This window comes from Tetrao urogallus (genome assembly GCF_951394365.1).
Source record: "Tetrao urogallus genome assembly, chromosome: 3".
In the NCBI taxonomy this organism is placed as follows: domain Eukaryota; kingdom Metazoa; phylum Chordata; class Aves; order Galliformes; family Phasianidae; genus Tetrao; species Tetrao urogallus.
Window position 1 is genome coordinate 509888 of NC_136815.1, and position 21054 is coordinate 530941.

At 55.7% G+C, this 21054-nt stretch overlaps 1 protein-coding gene across 1 annotated transcript in view; it reads left to right on the plus strand.

Moving 5' to 3' along the window:
• HSF1 (heat shock transcription factor 1) overlaps positions 1-21054 on the plus strand; it is a gene marked incomplete at both ends in the record, with an annotated part of 74543 nt that overhangs the window by 34846 nt on the left and 18643 nt on the right. Inside the window, 3 exons of the mRNA XM_079533377.1 lie at positions 14454-14529; positions 16039-16100; positions 17113-17209. Coding sequence (XP_079389503.1) covers positions 14454-14529; positions 16039-16100; positions 17113-17209 — 235 coding nt within the window. The remainder of the gene's footprint in view (positions 1-14453; positions 14530-16038; positions 16101-17112; positions 17210-21054) is intronic.

The following is a 21054-nucleotide window of genomic DNA, read 5'->3' on the forward strand; positions in this document are numbered from 1 at the left end:
TTCTGCAGGTGTGCTATCAGCGTGGTCACCTGCTGCTTCAAAGCGGAGGTGGCGCTGCTTTGGCAGAGGAGGGAGAGTTGGAACTGGAGCATCTTTAAGGACCCTTCCAACCCAACCGTTCTGTGGCTCTATCATCTTCAAAGACTTTCCCAATCCAACTATCCCATGGCGTTATTGTCATTAAGGAGTCATCAGCCCAAACAATTAGTTCTCTTACAATCTTCAAGGACCCTTCCAACCCAACCGTCCCGTGGCCCTGTGATCTTTAAGGACCCTTCCAACCCAACCATCCCATGGCTTTATGATCTGTAAGGACCCTTCCAACCCAACCATCCCATGGCTTTATGATCTTTAAGGACCCTTCCAACCCAAACCATCCCCTGGCTCTATAATCTTTAAGGACCCTTCCAACCCAACCATCCCATGTCTCTGTGATCTTTAAAGACCCTTTGAACCTAACCTAAGCTCAGGGCAGTGAGGCTCCTGGAACCCAGCTACCACTCAGTCTGATTTTATGGAGGGAAGACTGTACACCCAAATTCTCCCCAGAAGCCAAAAAGAAGTCGTTGGAATTCCATCCATCCCCAACCAGGAACGCGCTGCTCTCCATTTCTCTCCCAACCCGACTCCCATTGGCTGAACTGGGGCTCTTCCAGCCCCACACCGTGACCACGCTCCCTGCACCTGTGACCCCTAAGTGGGACAATTGCTGTGTGTTGTTTGACAGCCTTCCTGCACAGAGGACCAGCCCAGCCCCGGGGAGCCGCGCTGGCTCCGAGTCAACCATCAGCTGGAGCCTAAAATGGCGTTGATGGCCCGTAATGCTGCGCACAATGTGGGATCTGTGCGTTTTATCTCCGCTGCTGCTTTTTTACGAGCTGAGTCACTGCTTGAGATCATCTGAAGTCAGTTTTACGGGGCGTTCCAAAGCGGAGGTTAAAGACCTGGAGAGCGCTCGTTTTTCAGCACGGCGATCTGAATCTGAAGTTAATTACTGCTGCAGCCCAGCTAACGATGCGAAAATAACTCGAGCCAACCGGCCGCTCCCATTCCTCCTTCAGGCTCCTGCCGCACGGTTTTGGCTGCGTGGGGTTTGTGGGCCTGGGCAGCACCTGTAGGCTGTGGGGTGCAGGTGCCAAACGAAATGGGCTTCGCAGGCTGGGGGCCGGGAAGTTGCCCTTGATGGCTGTCAGATCAGCGCTTCTCCAAACGTCCCGCTGCTTTCTGCAGCGAGAGTGGATTGGAAACATGAAGTCCTTATGGAGCACAGATGTCCCAGTTGGATTTTGGTTGCTGGAAGTTTGACTGGCAGAGCGCAGAGGGTCGTCGTTGGTGGTGCAGAGTCGGGTTGGAGGCCTGTAAGCAGCGGTGTTCCTCAAGGGTCAGTGCTGGGTCCAGTCTTGTTCAACATCTTCATCAATGACCTTGATGAGGGGACGGCGGCCACCCTCAGCAAGTTTGTGATGATACGAAGTTGGGAGGATTGGCTGAAGGCCGTGCTGCCATTCAGCGAGAGCTGGACAGGCTGAGAGCTGGGCAGGAAGAAACCAGATGGGGTTTAACAACAGCAAGTGTAGAGTCTTGCATCTGGGGAGGAATAATGGCATGCAGCAGTACAGGATGGGGGATGAGCTGCTGGAGGGGAGCTCTGCGGAGAGGGACCTGGGGAACAACAGGTCGGCCGTGAGCCAGCAGGGTGCCCTCGTGGCCAAGAGGGCCAATGGCATCCTGGGGTGCATTGCACAGAGCGTGGCCAGCAGGTCGAGGGAGGCGATCCTCCCCCTCTGCTCTGCCCTGGTGAGGCCTCATCTGCAGCACTGCGTCCAGTTCTGTGCTCCCCAGCACAAAACAGACAGGGATCTCTTGGGAAGAGTCCAGCGGACGGCCACCAAGATGGCGAGGGGCCTGGAGCATCTCTGCTATGGAGAAAGGCTGAGTGAGCTGGGTCTGTTCAGCCTTGAGGAAAGGAGGCTGAGAGGGGAGCTGATCCAGGTCTGTAAATATCTGAGGTGTGGGGGGCAGAATGGCGAGGCTGGAATCTTTTCAGTGGTGAGTGGAGACAGGACGAGGGGAAACGGCCGGAAACTGCAGCATAGGAAGTTCTGCACCAATGTGCGCAAGAACTTCTTTACAGTGAGGTGACGGAGCACTGGAACAGGCTGCCCAGGGAGGTGGTGGAGTCTCCTGCTCTGGAGATGTTCCAGACCTGCCTGGATGCCGACCTGTGCGACCTGGTGTAGGGAACCTGCTTTGGCAGCGGGTTGGACTCGATGATCTCTGGAGGTCCCTTCCAACCCCTACCGTTCTGTGATTCTGTGATACTGTGAAGTTTAGCAACAGCGAATGCACGGGAAAGGTCGGGTTGGATGGATGGAGCCCTGGGCAGCTTCAGGTCGGATGTGGGGAAGGATTTCTGCTCTGAAAGTGGTGATGCATGGCTGTGGGCTGCGCTGGGAGCTGCCGGGCCATCGTCCCCACAGCTGTTTGGGAACCGTGAGATGTGGCGCCTGAGGACGGGTCAGTGGGGCTGGTTGGGATTGCGGATCTTGGAGGTCTTCTCCAGTCTTTATGATTCTATGAACTTGTTCTGGTGCATGATTTAGTGGCTGGGAGCCTGCCCACCATGGGGTTGGAATGACATGATCTGTAAGGACCCTTCCAACCCAACCATCCCTTGTGATCTTTAAGGACCCTTCCAACTCAACCATCCCGTGTGATCTGTAAGGACCCTTCCAACCCAACTATCCCGTGTGATCTTTAAGGACCCTTCCAACCCAACCATCCCATGTGATCTGTAAGGACCCTTCCAACGCAACCATCCCGTGTGATCTGTAAGGACCCTTCTAACCCAACCATCCCATGTGATCTGTAAGGACCCTTCCAACGCAACCATCCCCTGGCTCTATGATCTTTAAGGACCCTTCCAACACAACCCGACCATCCCATGGCTCTATGATCTTTATGGACCCTTCCAACCCAACCATCCCATGGCTCTATAATCTGTAAGGACCCTTCCAACCCAATCATCCCATGGTTCCATGATCTATAAGGACTCTTCCAACACAACCCAACCATCCCATGGCTCTGTGATCTTTAAGGACCCTTCCAACTCAACCCAACCATCCCATGGCTCTGTGATCTGTAAGGACCCTTCCAACTCAACCATTCCGTGGTTCTATGAAGTGTTGGCACCAGGGCCAGGAATTCTGCTGACCCTAACCCTAAGGCAGCCACGTTACTGAACTTGCTGCTGTGTGGTGCTGGTCTTTCCCTCAGTCTTTGGGTATGGTGTTACGGTGGTGTTTTTTTTTGAGCCCTAACAAAATAAATATATTTTTGTTTGTTTGTTTTCTTGTGACCTTGGGAACAAAGCTGGTTACAACTCTTTGATCATTATTTTTACACGTATTAAAAGTTGTGTAGTGGCAAACTGGGCAGAACCGTACAGAACCACGGAGTCGTTAAGGTTGGAAGAGACCTCTGAGATCATTGAGCCCAACCCCAACCCATCCCCACGGAGACCCTAATTAGAACCACAGAGTCGTTCAGGTCAGGCCTCCAACCCCACTCCAGCCTCACCCTACCCCCACCGTGACCCCAAACAGAACCACAGAGTCATTAAGGTTGGAGGAGAGCTCCAGAATCCCCAGCCCAAACCCCTCCACACTCCACAAGGTCTCTGTGCCCATGCGAGGGGCTGACTTGCAGTGCGCCCACAGCTTGCTTGGAGAGAAAAGGGAGCCGTGCACCGAGGAAGCCAGGCGTGCAGAGCGCGGGGCTGCAGATGCAACAGCCGCTTTTTGCAGCAGCAGAGCGAGAAGCAGAACGCGGAGCTGAGGATGGAAGGCAAAGGGATCCCCGCTCTCGGGTCTCAGCTCTCCTTGCGTTGGCTGCGTCCCTGCGGCCCGCAGTGAGACGCTGCGTTCTCACCGCTCAGCAGTGATGGAAGGAGGGCTGGAGCGGCGCGGATGGGCGCTGATGGATGGGCTCGGGGTGCAGCCTCGTTTAGTCAGCAGAACGCAGCTGATCCCCGTGTCGGGGCCGTCAAATTAACGAGCTGCTGCCCGGCTCTCAGATGTGCCGTTCGCAGCCGTTTGGTGCTTTCCTACACAATGCGTTCCCCACGTCGTCCCCCGAAGGTGGGACCCGCTGGAGGCCGATGATGGATGGCAGCGCAGCCGCCATGCGCGGCCGCTTTTTGGGCCGGCGGCTGATTTGGTGTGAGCCACAACAGCTGCTTCCCCGACAGCTGGCACTGCGGCACTGCAGGGATGCGCCGCTCCGTGGCACTGTGCTCCAACAGATCAACGCCAGCCTTGTGCCCTCAGCCCAGTCCTGACCCTCAGCCCCATCCCTCTGCCCTCAGCCCCATCCTTCTGCCCTCAGCCCCATCCTTCTGCCCTCAGCCCCATCCTTCTGCCCTCAGCACAGTCCTGACCCCATCCCTCTGCCCTCAGCCCCATCCCTCTGCCCTCAGCCCCATCCTTCTGCCCTCAGCCCGGTCCTGACCCTCAGCCCTATCCCTCTGCCCTCAGCCCCATTCCTCTGCCCTCAGCCTCATCCCTCTGCCCTCAGCCCAGTCCTGACCCCATCCCTCTGCCCTCAGCCTCATCCCTCTGCCCTCAGCACAGTCCTGACCCCATCCCTCTGCCCTCAGCCCAGTTCTGACCCCATCCTTCTGCCCTCAGCCCAGTTCTGACCCCATCCTTCTGCCCTCAGCCCCATCCTTCTGCCCTCAGCCCAGTTCTGACCCCATCCTTCTGCCCTCAGCCCCATCCTTCTGCCCTCAGCCCAGTCCTGACCCCATCCTTCTGCCCTCAGCCCAGTCCTGACCCCATCCTTCTGCCCTCTGCCCCATCTTTCTGCCCTCAGCCCAGTCCTGACCTCATCTTTCTGCCTTCGGCCCCATCACTCTGCCCTCAGCCCAGTTCTGACCTCATCCTTCCACCCTCAGGCCCATTCCTCTGCCCTCAGCCCAGTCCTGACCTCATCCTTCAACCCTCAGCCCCATCTTTCTGCCCTCAGCCCCATCCTTCTGCCCTCAGCCCAGTTCTGACCCCATCCTTCTGCCCTCAGCCCAGTCCTGATCCTATCCTTCTGCCCTCAGCCCCATCTTTCTGCCCTCAGCCCCATCCTTCTGCCCTCAGCCCAGTCCTGACCCCATCCTTCCACCCTCAGCCCCATCCTTCTGTCCTCAGCCCAGTTCTGACCCCATCCTTCTGCCCCAGCCCCATCCTTGTGCCCCAAGCCCTATCTTGACTCTGTCCTTGTGCCCTGACCCCATCCTTGTGCCCCGTCCCTGTGCCCCGGACCCTACCCTGACCCTGTCCTTGTGCCCACAACATTGCATGTCATGTAACACCTCCCTTTGGACCCCATCCTCCAGGAGCTGTCAGCTCAGGCATCGAGGCAGCAATGTTGGGTTGTTGGGTTGGGCAAACCGGGGTCAGATTTTGTGGGAAGGGGCTGAGTTGGGATTCAGCTGCGTGCTGACCTTACAGGATAGTGGGGCGAGGGCTTAAAAACCAACGGGCTGCGGAGCTGATGCTCCCGAACCGCTCACGGCCACGGCGCCATTGTTGCACTCCTCCAATTTGTTTTCCTGGCCTGACTTTGTCCCACGACCCCCGGGAGGCGGCGGCGGCTCTGCATCTCAATTACAGGTGCCTGGGGAGCGGCGGCCTTTTGTGTGCATTGAATCCACCAGCTGCTGGCTTCAACTGATGCCTCCGGATCAGGAGAGGGGGAGAAGTGCTGTGCCCACGCTTTGTCTTCTGGCTGTGCTGCGCTGGGACCCTCGGTGCTCGTAGATCTGATGCTGGGAGGCACACAGCCGCAGCACGGGGCCGTCCTGTGCTGTTCTGCTGTGTCGTGTCTGCTTCTGGTATCCGCCTGCTGCGTAGAAGCACGGAATTGTAGAAAGGGTTGGGGTGGAAGGGGTCTGATAGGTCATGGAGCTGTGGGGTGGTTGGGTTGGAGGGGTCCTGGAAGATCAGAGAGCTGTAGGATGGTTGGATTGGGTTGGAAGAGTCCTTACAGACCGTAGAGCCACAAGATGGTTGAGTTGGGTTGGAAGGGTCCTTCAAGATCGTAGAGCCATGAAATGAGTTGGAAGGGGCATTAAAGATGATAGAACCACAGAATGGTTGGATTGGAAAGGTCCTTAGAGATCGTAGAGCCACGAGATGGTTGAGTTGGGTTGGAAGGGTCCTTTATTAGAATTGTGAAACCACAGAATGGTTGGAGTGGAAGGGTCCTTAAAGATTGTGGAGCATGGAATGGGCTGGGTTGAGAGGATCCTTGAAGGTCGTAGAGCTGTAGAATGGTTGGGTTGGGTTGGGTTGGGTTGGGTTGGGTTGGGTTGGAAGGGTTGGAAGGGTTCTTTAGAACTGTAGAACCACAGAATAGGTACAGCTGGGAGGGTCCTTGAAGATCATAGAGCCACGGGATGGTTCGGTTGGAACGGTCCTTAAAGGTCACAGAACCACAGAATGGTTGTGTAGGGAAGGTCCTTGAAGATCATAGAGCTGTGGAATGGTCGAGTTGGGTTGGAAGGGTCCTTTAGAGTTGTAGAAGCACAGCACGGTTGGGTTGGGAGGGTCCTTGAGATCATAGAGCTGTGGAATGGTAAGGTTGGGTGGGAAGGGTCCTCTGGAATCGTAGAATCACAGCATGGATGCTTTGGGAGGGTCCTTAAAGATCACAAAACCACAGAATGGTGGTGTTAGGAGGGTCCTTGAAGATCATAGAGCTGTGGAATGGTTGGATTGGGTTGGAAGGGTCCTTTAGAGTCATAGGAGCACAGCGTGTCTGGGTTGGAAGGGTCCTTACAGATCACAAAACCACAGGATGGTGGTGTTGAGAGGGTTCTTAAAGATGATAGAGCCACGGAATGGCTGAGTTGTGTTGGAAGGGTCGTTTGGAGCTGTAGAAGTGGAGTGTGGTTGGGTTGAAGGGTCCTTAAAGATCACAGAACCACAGAATGGTGGTGTTGGGAGGGTCCTTAAAAGATCACAGAGACACAGAATGATTGATTTGGGTTGGAAGGGTTGTTTGGAGCTGTAGAAGCACAGCATGGTTGGGTTGGGAGGGTCCTTAAAGATCACAGAACCACAGGATGGTGGTGTTGGGAGGGTCCTTACAGATCATAGAGCCACGGAATGGTTGAGTTGTGTTGGAAGGGTCATTTGGAGCTGTAGAAGTGGAGTGTGGTTGGGTTGGAAGGGTCCTTACAGATCACAGAACCACAGAATGGTGGTGTTGGAAGGGTCCTTAAAAGATCATAGAGACACAGAATGATTGATTTGGGTTGGAAGGGTTGTTTGGAGCTGTAGAACCACAGGATGGTTGGGTTGGGAGGGTCCTTACAGATCACAGAACCACAGAATGGTTGGGTAGGGAGGGTCCTCACAGATCATAGAGCCACAGAATGGCTGAGTTGTGTTGGAAGGGTCATTTGGAGCTGTAGAAGTGTAGTGTGGTTGGGTTGGAAGGGTCCTTAAAGATCACAGAACCACAGGATGGTGGTGTTGGGAGGGTCCTTACAGATCATAGAGCCACGGAATGGTTGAGTTGTGTTGGAAGGGTCATTTGGAGCTGTAGAAGTGGAGTGTGGTTGGGTTGGAAGGGTCCTTACAGATCACAGAACCACAGGATGGTGGTGTTGGGAGGGTCCTTGCAGATGATAGGTGGAGTTGTGTTGGAAGGGTCGTTTCGGGCTGCAGAAGCACAGCTCGGCTGGCTCGGAAGGAGCCCTGCCGTACCCCTGCCCAGGGCTGGGTGCCGCTCGCGGCCTTCTCATAAAAGCTCCGTGTCCGCAGCGCAGCCCCGCCGATGGGAGCGCAGCGATTTGCGACGCCGCGTTTTCTTTTTAATTGCAAATGAGGGGATTGCAAAGAGCCATTCATCCGGGGGCCGGCCGGCTGCCAAGCGGAGCCGCCTCTCACCCGCAGCAATGTTATCTGCGCGGGGAGCGGCGGCCGCTCCTGAGCCGTCCTGCAATTAGCGCTGCTTTGCATGAGCTGCGCCGTGATAAACGAGCGGCGCCGCTGGGCCGGGCAGATAACGGGGGGGGGGGGGGGGGTGATGGGACCGGGCTGATAACGGGGGGGGGGGGGGGGGGGCGGAGGAGGTGATGGGAACGGGCTGATAACGCGGGGGGGGGGGGGGGAGGGAGGGGGTGATGGGAACGGGCTGATAAGGGGAGGGGGGCTGAGGAGGTGATGCGGCCGGGCAGGTAATGGGGGGGGGGGGTTGAGGAGGTGATGGGACCGGGCAGATAACGGGGGGGGGGGGGAGGGGATGATGGGACCGGGCTGATAACGGGGGGGGGGGAGGGGATGATGGGACCGGGCTGATAACGGGGGGGGGGGGAGGGCTGAGGAGGTGATGGGACGGGGCAGGTAATGGGGGGGGGGGGAGGGGATGATGGGACTGGCTGATAACGGGGGGGGGGGGGAGGGCTGAGGAGGTGATGGGACGGGGCAGGTAATGGGGGGGGGGCTCCGGGGGGTGAGGAGGGACCGAGTGGCAGGGGGTAATGGGGCGGTGGATCACCAGCACTGTCCCCATGTCCCCAGCACTGTGCTATGGCTGTGTGTCCCCATGTCACTGTGCTGTGGCCATATGTCCCCACGCCACCAGCACTGTCCCCATGTCTCCAGCACTGTGCTATGGCTGTGTGTCCCCATGCTGCCAGCACTGTCCCCATGCCACCAGCACTGTGCTATATCTGTGTGTCCCCATGCCACCAGCACTGTCCCCATGTCACCAGCACTGTGCTGTGACCATGTGTCCCCATGTCACTGTGCTGTGGCCATATGTCCCCACATCACCAGCACTGTCCCGTGTCCCCAGCACTGTGCTATGGCCTTGTGTCCCCATGTCACCTGCACTGTCCCCATGTCCCCATGTCACTCTGCTGTGGCCATATGTCCCCATGTCACCTGCACTGTCCCCATGTCCCCAGCACTGTGCTATGGCTGTGTGTCCCCATGTCATCAGTTCTGTGCTGTGGCCGTGGGTCTCCTTGCAACCAGCACTGTCCCCATGCCACCAACACTGTGCTATGACTGTGTGTCCCCATGCCACCAGCACTGTCCCCATGTCACCAGCACTGTGCTGTGACCATGTGTCCCCATGTCACTGTGCTGTGGCCATATGTCCCCACATCACCAGCACTGTCCCGTGTCCCCAGCACTGTGCTATGGCCTTGTGTCCCCATGTCACCTGCACTGTCCCCATGTCCCCATGTCACTCTGCTGTGGCCATATGTCCCCATGTCACCTGCACTGTCCCCATGTCCCCAGCACTGTGCTATGGCTGTGTGTCCCCATGTCATCAGTTCTGTGCTGTGGCCGTGGGTCTCCTTGCAACCAGCACTGTCCCCATGCCACCAACACTGTGCTATGACTGTGTGTCCCCATGCCACCAGCACTGTCCCCATGTCACCAGCACTGTGCTGTGACCATGTGTCCCCATGTCACTGTGCTGTGGCCATATGTCCCCACGCCACCAGCACTGTCCCCATGACCCCAGCACTGTGCTTTGGCCTTGTGTCCCCATGACCCCAGCACTGGGCTATGGCTGTGTGTCCCCACGCCACCAGCACTGTCCCCATGCCACCAGCACTGTGCTATGGCTGTGTGTCCCCATGTCACCAGCACTGTGCCCATGTCACCAGCACTGTGCTATGGCTGTGTGTCCCCATGTCACCAGCACTGTGCCCATGTCCCCAGCACTGTGCTACGGCTGTGTGTCCTCACACCACCAGCACTGTCCCCATGCCACCAGCACTGTGCTATGGCCATGTGTCCCCATGCTGCTAGCACGGTCCCATGTCCCCAGCACTGTGCTATGACTGTGTGTCCCCATGCCACCAGCTCTGTGCTATGGCTGTGTGTCCCCATGACCCCAGCACTGTGCTATGGCCGTGTGTCCCCATGTCCCCATCATTGTGCTTTGGCTGTGTGTCCCCATGTCCCCAGCACTGTCCCCATGTCCCCATGTCTCCATGTCACTGTGCTGTGGCCATATGTCCCCACGCCACCAGCACTGTCCCCATGTCCCCAGCACTGTGCTATGGCTGTGTGTCCCCATGTCCCCATCATTGTGCTATGGCCGTGTGTCCCCACGCCACCAGCACTGTCCCCATGTCCCCAGCACTGTGCTATGGCTGTGTGTCCCCATGTCCCCAGCACTGGGCTATGGCTGTGTGTCCCCACGTCCCCAGCATGTCCACGTGTCCCCCCAGAGCCGCTCCATCGGAGCCCCAGGTGCACAGCAGCCCCATCTCCCCTCGTTCCCCCCCACCGAGCGCCGCTCGCCCCCTTTAATAACTCCTCATCGCAACCCTTTGCCTCGTCCCTCGTCAGCTCCGCGCCGTTTAATTGCCCCGTGGAGCGGAGCTCTGCAAAGCGTGACGGATGGGTGCAGCCCTGGGGGCCGCCGGCCCAGCTGCTCCTCCACAGCCCCGTAATGAGCCTTGCTGCTGCCCCGTGCAGCGGTTCAGGTGTGTGCTGCTCGCCTCGTCGCCCCGCTGCTGCCTGCAGTAATTGGTGCAGCTGTGCCCCGCGGCCCTCCTATGCTCCTCAAAGGACCGGGGGGGTCCTCAGCGCTTCCCAAAAGCAGCTCTGGGTCGGAGCCCCCCTGCCCTCTCTATGACTTCTGAAGGCAGGTTGTAGGGAGCTGGGGGGCGGCCTCTGCCACCAGTGCCATCAGTGCCATCAGTGATGGGAGCAGAGGGAACGGCTTCAAGCTGCGGCAGGGGAGATTCAGGCTGGACATGAGGAAGAATGAGGTGTCAGAAAGGTGGGCAGCACTGCAATGGATGCCCAGGGAGGTGGGGGAGGCACCGAGCCTGGGGGTGTTGGAGGAAAGGCTGGATGCTGTGTTTCCAACCTCGGTGATTCTATGATTCTATGATTCTATGCCCTCCCCCCCACCCCCAAAATGGGTTTTGAGCGTAGCGTTGCAGAATTGATGGAGTCACGGAATCACGGAATGGTTGGGTTGGAAGGGACCTCAAGGATCACGAATCCTCCCTTGTGTGGGGCCACAGAATGGCTGAGGTTGGGATGATGGAATGGTTGGGTTGGACGGGAGCCCGCAGAATGGCTGAGGTTGGGATCACAGCATGGCCCGGCTTGGAAGGGACCTCAAGGATCACTATTCTGTTCTGTTCTATCCTGTTTTGCTCTATTCTGTTCTGTCCTGCTCTATTCTGTTCTGTCCTGCTCTATTCTGTCCTGTTCTGTTCTATCCTGCTCTGTTCTATCCTGCTCTGTTCTATTCTGCTCTGTTCTGTTCTATCCTGTTCTATCCTGCTCTGTTCTATCCTGTTCTATCCTGCTCTGTTCCATCCTGTTCTATCCTGCTCTGTTCTGTTCTATCCTGTTCTATCCTGTTCTGTTCTATCTTGTTCTGTTCTATCCTGCTCCCTTCTATCCTGTTCTGTCCTGCTCTGTTCTGTCCTGCTCTGTTCTATCCTGTTCTATCTTATTCTGTTCTATCCTGTTCTCTTCTATCCTGCTCTGTTCTATCCTGTTCTATCTTATTCTGTTCTGTCCTGCTCTGTTCTGTCCTGCTCTGTTCTATCTTGTTCTGTTCAGTTCTATCCTGTTTAGATCTGTTCCGTTTGGTTCTATTCTGTTCAGACCCGCTCTGCTCTGTTCTGTCCTGTTCTGCTCTGTTCTATCCTGTTCTGCTCTGTTCTATCCTGCTCTGCTCTGTCCTGCTCTGCTCTGTCCTGCTCTGTTCTGTCCTGCTCTGTTCTGTCCTGTTCTGCTCTGTTCTATCCTGTTCTGCTCTGTTCTATCCTGCTCTGCTCTGTCCTGCTCTGCTCTGTCCTGCTCTGTTCTGTCCTGCTCTGTTCTATCCTGTTCTGCTCTGTTCTATCCTGTTCTGCACTGCTCTATCCTGCTCTGTTCTGTCCTGCTCTGTTCTGTCCTGCTCTGTTCTATCCTGTTCTGCTCTGTTCTATCCTGTCCTGCTCTGTTCTGTCCTGCTCTGTTCTGTCCTGCTCTGTTCTGTCCTGCTCTGTTCTATCCTGTTCTGTTCTGTCCTGCTCTGTTCTGTCCTGCTCTGTTCTGTCCTGCTCTATCTTATTCTGTTCTGTTCTGTCCTGCTCTGTTCTGTCCTGCTCTGTTCTATCTTGCTCTGTTCTATCTTGTTCTGTTCAGTTCTATTCTGTTTAGATCTGTTCCATTTGGTTCTATTCTGTTCAGACCCGCTCTGTTCTGTTCTATCTTGTTCTATCCTGCTCTGATGTATTCTGTACTGTCCTACCCTGCTGTTCTATCCTGTTCCTATCTCTTATGCTCTGATCTATCCTACTCTGTTCTATTCTGCTCTATTCTCTCCTCTGCTCCCTCCAGCTCTGATACAGAATCACAGCACGGTTGGCTTGGAAGGGACCTCAAGGATCACGGAGCTCCAACCCCCACCAATGCAGGGCCACCAACCTCCACAATTCACAGCAGCCCAGGCTGCCCAGGACCCCATCCAACCTGGCCTTGAACACCTCCAGGGATGGACGGGGCATCACAGCCTCTGTGGGCAGCAGTGAGTTGGATGGGACCTTGGAAGGTCCTCTGCTCCGAACTGCTGCGAGCTGGGAGGTGTGATGGGATCAGCTGTGGGGGGATGTGTGGTCCAAGAGGGGTGGGAGGCTCTGGTGGGATCCCAGAGGCACGGGAAGGTTTGGGTCGGACGGGAGATTGAAGCCCACCCAGCCTCAGCCCCATAGCACTGCCCCATTGGCAGCTCTGGGGAGAGCTCATCGCTCCCTACAGCTGCTGGAAGGACGGCGTGGTGAGGGGGGGTCGGCCTCTGCTCCCGGGGAGCAGCAATGGGATGAGAGGGGATGGCCTCACGTCGCACCTGGGGGGTCAGGTTGGACATCAGGGAACATTTCTTCCCAAAAAGAGTTGCAACGCATCGGCATGGGCTGCGTGGGGAGGCGGTGGGGTCACCATCCCTGCAGGTGTTCAGAACTGAGGGGATATGGGGCACGTGGGGACAGGGTAGTGGGCAATGGTAGGGGTGGGCTGGGGTTGCACTGGGGGTCCTGGGGGTCTCTTCCAACCTTAATGACTCTGTGGTTCAATTTAGGGTCACGGTGGGATGGGTTTGGTTGAATTGAGTGATCTTGGAGGCGTCTTCATACCTTAATGACTCTGTGGTTCAATTTAAGGTCACGGTGGGGATGGTTTGGGTTGAATTGAGTGATCTTGGAGGAGTCTTCATACCTTAACAACTCCTTGGTTCAATTTAGGGTTACAGTGGGGATGGGTTTGGGTTGAATTGAGTGATCTTGGAGGCATCTTCATACCTTAATGACTCCTTGGTTCAATTTAGGGTCATGGTGGGGATGGGTTTGGGTTGAATTGAATGATCTTGGAGGCGTCTTCATACCTTAATGACCTCTTGGTTCAGTTTAGGGTCATGGTGGGGATGGGTTTGGATTGAATTGAGTGATCGTGGAGGCGTCTTCGTACCTTAACGACCTCTTGGATCAATTTAGGGTCACGGTGGGGATGGTTTGGGTTGAATTGAGTGATCGTGGAGGCATCTTCATACCTTAACGAGTCTTTGATTCAATTTAGGGTCATGGTGGGGATGGTTTGGGTTGAACTGAGTGATCTTGGAGGCGTCTTCATACCTTAACGACTCCTTGGTTCAATCTAGGGTCGCAGTGCAGTTGGTTGGGGTCGGAGTGGGTGATCCTGGGGGTCTCTTCCAACCTTAATGACTTTATGGTCCTATTTAGGGTTATGGTGGGGGTCGGTTGGGATTGGGCTTGGGGATCTGAAAGTTCTCTTCCAACCCGTATGACTCTGTGGGTCTATTTAGTGTCATAATGGGATGGGTTGGGGTTGGACTGGGGGTCTCGGAGATCTCTTCCAACCTTAATGACTCTGTGGTTCAATTAGGATCACAGTGGGGATGGGGTCGGGGTTGGACTTGGGGATCTGGGAGCTCTCTTCCAACCTGAAGGGATCTGTTTGGTGCTGTGATGGGGTGAGTTGGGGTTGGGCTGGAGGATCCTAGAGGTCTCTTCCAACCTCACTGCCCCTGTGATTCTGTCATTTGATCTCCCATGGGCCGGGTGCCCAAACAACCCTGAGCACCTCCAGGAACGAAGCGCGTGGGAAACTGGCAGAGAATTGGGGCTCAGCCTTGAAACTGACACAAGATTGGGGCCAAAAAGGCTGAAAATGGACAACTTGCTTGTGGTGTCGGCGTCTTAACAGTGATGTCACAGCAGTGCTGCCATCGCATCGGCGTAACTCTCTTAAACCGCACCGTGCAGCCGCTCCTGGGGTCTGGAGGAGCCTGGAGAAGAAGAGAAAGCCCTGCAGCCTTCCTGCCCATCTCTCCCCTGGTTTCTGTTTGCAGAATTCACCATTCTGTGTCCGCATTTGTCCTCAGCAGATTTCTTGCTTCCCTTGCAGTGAGAACGAGGCGCTGTGGAGGGAGGTGGCCAGCCTGAGGCAGAAGCACGCGCAGCAGCAGAAGGTGGTGAATAAGGTAAAGTCCAAAGCGGAGGGACGAGTCGGCAGCTGCTGCCATCCCACGCACAAGGGGGGTCTGGAAATGCAACAGGGAGGGCTGGGTTGTGGGGCAGAGCTCAGCTGGGAGCCGTGTCCTGTTCACATGGAGCTCCCTGGGCTCCCGTGTATGTCCAGTGCCCCTCGTCCTCTCACTGGGCAGCACCCAGCAGAGCCCGGCCCCCTCCTCCTGCCCTTCAAGTACCCTTCAGTGCTGCTCACACCCCTCTCAGCCTTCTCTCCCCCAGCTGCACAGCCCCGGGGCTCTCAGCCCGTCCCCACCAGGAGGGGCTCCAGGCCCCCCCATCCCCACACCCTCCACTGGGCTCTCCCAGACTTCCCAGTCTGCCCTGAACTGGGAGCCCAGCGCCGGGCGCAGCGCTGCAGCAGTGCCTGCAGGGCAGAGCAGAGGGGAGCAGCACCTCCCTGCCCTGCTGGCTGCACTCTGGCAATGCACCACAGGGTCCCGTTGGCCCTCTTGGCCTCCAGGGCTCACTGCTGGCTCGTGGTCAGCTTCCGGTCAACCATTGGTCAACCACTGCCCAACCATTGGTCAATCACTGGTCAATCACTTCCCAATCACTGGTCAACCACTGCCCAACCATGCATCAACCACTGCCCAACCATTGGTCAACCATTGGTCAATCATTGGTCAATCACTTCCCAATCACTGGTCAACCACTGCCCAACCATGGGTCAACCATTGGTCAACCACTGCCCAACCATTGGTCAACCATTGGTCAATCACTGGTCAACCACTGCCCAACCATTGGTCAATCATGGGTCAACCATTGCCCAACCGTTAGTCAACCATTGGTCAATCACTGCCCAACCATTGGTCAACCATTGGTCAGTCACTGGTCAATCACTTCCCAATCACTGGTCAACCACTGCCCAACCATTGATCAACCACTGCCCAACCACTGCCCAACCATTGGTCAGCCATTGGTCAATCACTGGTCAACCACTGCCCAACCATTGGTCAATCATGGGTCAACCATTGCCCAACCGTTAGTCAACCATTGGTCAATCACTGCCCAACCATTGGTCAACCACTGCCCGACCATTGGTCAACCATTGGTCAATCACTGGTCAATCACTTCCCAATCACTGGTCAACCACTGCCCAACCATTGATCAACCACTGCCCAACCACTGCCCAACCATTGGTCAATCATGGGTCAACCACTGCCCAACCGTTAGTCAACCATTGGTCAACCATTGGTCAATCACTGCCCTACCATTGGTCAGCCATTGGTCAATCACTGGTCAACCACTGCCCAACCATTGGTCAGCCATTGGTCAATCACTTGTCAATCACTGCCCAACCATTGGTCAAACACTGCCCAACTACTGATCAACCATTGGTCAACCATGGGTCAACCAGTGCCCAATCACTGATCAACCGTTGGTTGACCACCACTCAACCCTTGGCCAGCCGTAGTCACTCCGTGTGTCCCAACAGCTTTTCCCTTTTTCTCTCCTCACAGCTTATCCAGTTTCTGATTTCACTGGTGCAATCCAACCGCATCCTCGGGGTGAAGAGGAAGATGTAAGTCTGCATTTCTACCTCCCAGTAAAGGTTCCCTGTCTGAGATGAAGGAGAGGAGCAGCACAGAGGGTCCCCCAGGTCTCTGTCACCTGTAGCGGCCCAGCCAGTGGGGTAGGGCTGTCCGTTGGGGTGGTGTGAGCCTCCAAATCCTCCCTGACTCTGCTGTGGGACGGGAGCCAGAAGGGTTGGTGAGCCCACAGGATGCAGAGCATCCTTCATCCTGCCCTACCAACACAGCATCCTGTCCCCACCGTGGCGTTCGTTGTCATTAGAGTGAAAAAGATCCACGGGGCCATTGGGACACCCACCCAAAATCACCCCAAGCCTGTCTTCCACTGGGCTGGGGGATCCTTTCCCTGCTGATTGCACTCACACAGTGCTGCTGAGGGATCCTTTCCCTGCTGATTGCACTCACTCTGTGCTGAGGGATCCTTTCCCTGCTGATTGCACTCACACAGTGCTGAGGGATCCTTTCCCTGCTGATTGCACTCACACAGTGCTGAGGGATCCTTTCCCTGCTGATTACACTCACACTGTGCTGCTGAGGGATCCTTTCCCTGCTGATTGCACTCACACTGTGCTGAGGGATCCTTTTCCTGCTGATTGCACTCACACAGTGCTGCTGAGGGTTCCTTTCCCTGCTGATTGCACTCACACTGTGCTGAGGGATCCTTTCCCTGCTGATTGCACTCACTCTGTGCTGAGGGATCCTTTCCCTGCTGATTGCACTCACTCTGTGCTGGGGATCCCCCCCCCCGCTGATTATTCTTAAGGCCCCTTGGAGTTTCTCACCACTTCCACCTCAATTTGACTTCTTCCATTAGTGCTTCTCGCCCCGGTTGGTGCTGCAGCCCCCTTCTTCTCCCCCCTGATCCTCACCACCCCGCTCTGCCTCTGCTCCCCCCCTCCCCATCGCATCCCCTATGCTCCCCCCCAGCCGTACCCCGCAGTGCTGGGCCGTGTCGGCTGCCAGCAGCGCGGTGACCCCGCGGTGTTCGGGACTCTCTTGCAGCCCCTTGATGTTGAACGACAGCAGTTCAGCTCATTCCATGCCGAAATACAGCCGCCAGTACTCCCTGGAGCACGTCCACGGCTCATCCCCATACGCAGTAAGTGAGCGGGGCGGAGGGGAGGGGGTGGATTGGCATCCCTGGGTTGGATCCCGCTGGGATTTCCTGCAGCCCAGCTTGGTGTGGGGTCTGCTCACGAATTCTTGGCTCTGTTTGGCTGTCGGGCGCTGCTCTGTGTTGATGGAGCTCGTGGGACGGAGACGGCAGCTGGGAGGGAAGAGCAGGAGGTATCGAAACAGGATGGAGCAGAACAGAATAGATCAGAACAGCGCAGAACAGGAGAGGATGGGATAGAGCAGAACAGGTTAGGATAGAATGGACAGGATCCGAAAAGAACAGGATGGAGCAGAACAGATGAGAACAGGGGAGAACAGAACAGAGCAGGACAGATCAGAGCAGAAATAGGACAGGGCAGGATAGGACTGAGCAGAATAGAGCAGAGCAAAAGAGATCAGGATAGGACTGAACAGAGCAGGGTAGGTCAGAACAGAACAGGATAGGTCAGAAGAGAATAGAGCAGAGCAAAGGAGAACAGGATAGGACTGAACTGCAGGATAGGACTGAACAGAGCAGGATAGGACTGAACAGAACAGGATAGGACTGAACAGAATAGAGCAGAGCAAAAGAGGACAGGGTAGGACTGAACAGAACGGGATAGGTCAGAACAGAATAGAACAGAGCAAAATAGAGCAGGATAGGACTGAACAGAACAGGATAGGACTGAACAGAGTAGAGCAGAGCAAAAGAGAACAGGATAGGACTGAACAGAGCAGGATGGGACTGAACAGAGCAGGATAGGACTGAACAGAACAGGATAGGACTGAACAGAACAGGATAGGTCAGAACAAAATAGAGCAGAGCAAAAGAGAACAGGATAGGACTGAACAGAGCAGGATAGGACTGAACAGGATAAATCTAAACAGAATAGATCATGACAGAAGAGAACGAAATGAATCCAAGCAGAATAGAGCAGGAGAGGACGGAAGGGACCTTAAGGATCGCTGGGTCCAGCTCCCTGGCCATCCAAAAAGATTGTAGAGCCATGGCAGATGGAATGGGTTGGGTTGGAGTCGTCCTAGAAAAATGGAGACCCATGGAACGGTTGGGTCGGAAGGGTCCTTAAAGGTGATAGAATCATAGGATGGTTTCATTGGAAGAGTCCTTAAAGGTCAAAGGGACATAGTGTTGAGTTGGAAAGGTCCTTAAAGATCGCAGGACCATTTGATCATACATAGAATGGATTGAGTTGAAAGGGTCCTTAAAGATCATAGTGACATAGTATGGTTGGATTGGGAGGGTTCTTAAAGGTCATAGGAACATAGCGTGGTTGGGTTGGAAAGGTCCTTAAAGGTCATAGTGACACAGCATGGTTGGGTCAGAAGGGTCTTAAAGGTCATAGTGCCAAAGCATTGTTGGGTCAGAAGGTCCTTAAAGGTCATAGTGCCAAAGCATTGTTGGGTTGGAAGGTCCTTCAAGGTCATAGTGACACAGCATGGTTGGGTCGGAAAGTCCTTAAAGGCCATAGTGACATAGCATTGTTGGGTTGGAAGGTCCTTCAAGGTCATAGTGACACAGCATGGTTGGGTCGGAAGGTCCTTAAAGGTCATAGTGACACAGCATGGTTGGGTCGGAAGGGTCCTTCAAGGTCATAGTGACACAGCATGGATGTGTTGGAAGGGTCCTTCAAGGTCACAGTGACAAAGCATGGTTGTGTTGGAAGGGTCCTTCAAGGTCACAGTGACACAGCATGGTTGTGATGGAAGGGTCCTTCAAGGTCATAGTGACATAGCATGGTTGGGTTGGAAGGGTCCTTAAAGGTCATAGTGACACAGCATGTTTGTGTTGGAAGGGTCCTTCAAGGTCATAGTGACACAGCATGGTTGGGTCAGAAGGTCCTTCAAGGTCATAGTGACACAGCATGGTTGAGTCAGAAGGGTCCTTCAAGGTCATAGTGACACAGCATGGTTGTGTTGGAAGGGTCCTTCAAGGTCATAGTGACACAGCATGGTTGTGTTGGAAGGGTCCTTCAAGGTCATAATGACACAGCATGGTTGTGTTGGAAGGGTCCTTCAAGGTCATAGTGACACAGCATGGTTGTGTTGGAAGGGTCCTTCAAGGTCATAATGACACAGCATGGTTGTGTTGGAAGGGTCCTTCAAGGTCATAGTGACACAGCATGGTTGTGTTGGAAGGGTCCTTCAAGGTCATAGTGACACAGCATGGTTGTGTTGGAAGGGTCCTTCAAGGTCATAATGACACAGCATGGTTGTGTTGGAAGGGTCCTTCAAGGTCATAATGACACAGCATGGTTGTGTTGGAAGGGTCCTTCAAGGTCATAGTGACACAGCATGGTTGTGTTGGAAGGGTCCTTCAAGGTCATAATGACACAGCATGGTTGTGTTGGAAGGGTCCTTCAAGGTCATAGTGACACAGCATGGTTGTGTTGGAAGGGTCCTTCAAGGTCATAGTGACACAGCATGGTTGTGTTGGAAGGGTCCTTCAAGGTCATAGTGACACAGCATGGTTGTGTTGGAAGGGTCCTTCAAGGCCATAGTGACACAGCATGGTTGTGTTGGAAGGGTCCTTCAAGGTCATAGTGACACAGCATGGTTGTGTTGGAAGGGTCCTTCAAGGCCATAGTGACACAGCATGGTTGGGTCAGAAGGGTCCTTCAAGAACCGTAGCAGTGTTGGGTTGGACGGGTCCTTCCTGGTGAATGGGGGCTGTGTGTGATCAGCACGGCTCCCACAAGAAGCCTGCTTTCCGTGGGTCACAGCAGGAGCCCACAGGGTGGGGTGACGGAGCGCGCAGAGCAGAGAGGGGCCGTGGGGCTCAGAACAGGGGCGGCCCTCGGGGGGAGGAGATGCGCAGGGCTGCGCCGGCACGCAGAAATGGCTGAGGTGCTGCGTGTCGTGGGAGCCGTGCAGCGCCCGCATCCTGGGCCCCCCCCATCTGGCAGCCCTGCCTGCCTCAAGCACAGAACCACAGGGGTTGGAAGGGAGCTGCAGGGATCACGGAGTCCGACCCCCTGCCCAAGCACCGGGTGGCACGAGTCGGTGTCCAGGCGGGCCTTGAACATCTCCAGACAAGGAGAGCCCACCAGCTCCCCGTGCGGCCCGTAGCAGCGCTGCGTCACCTCACCTCAACAGGTTCTTGTGCCGCACTTCCTGTGCTGCAGTTTGTGGCCGTAGGTCAGTATTCGCAGCATCGTTGGAGCTGAAAGAGTCACAGAATCACAGAGTCGCGAGGTTGGAAACGACCTGCAAGATCATCCAGTCCTACCACGCTCCCATTCCTAGCAGTACCAAAGAGGCCCTCCAGGATCGTTTAGCCCGACTGCCCTGCAAGGAGCAGGGACACCTGCGGCTCCATCAGGAGCTCGGAGCCCCATCCAGCCTGCTTTTGAACGGCTCGTGTCCAGCTTCCCATCCTCCAGTGCCCCGAGGTCTTTTTGGCAGGGCCGTCCTGATAGCGGGGGTTGCAAGACCTCACGCTTAGCCTCACTAAACCTCATTAAACCCGCCTCACGTGAGACCTGGTCGGTGGGTGGCCCGAGTTTTCCTTGCAGCAAAACGAAGCCGTCCCCAATGGCAGATGGCAACCCCTGCCTGCTCCGCACCGAGCTCTGCCTCCCAAAATCAGGCGCCGGCTGGGCTGCGGCGATCCAGGAGCATTTCCAGCTGACCCCGACCCTCCTGGCCGTGCTTTACAAGCTCTCTGCCATCACACCGCCCGCGGCGGCTCTGTGTTCCCCTTCCAGCTCCTGTGATCTCTGCTTTCAAAGCCGTTCTTCTCGCTGGCACAGAGCTGTTCCAGCGATGAGAAATGCAGCTGGTCCCTGTTTTCTCGCGTGGTTGTTCTGCCCACAGCTGGCCGGGTGGCTT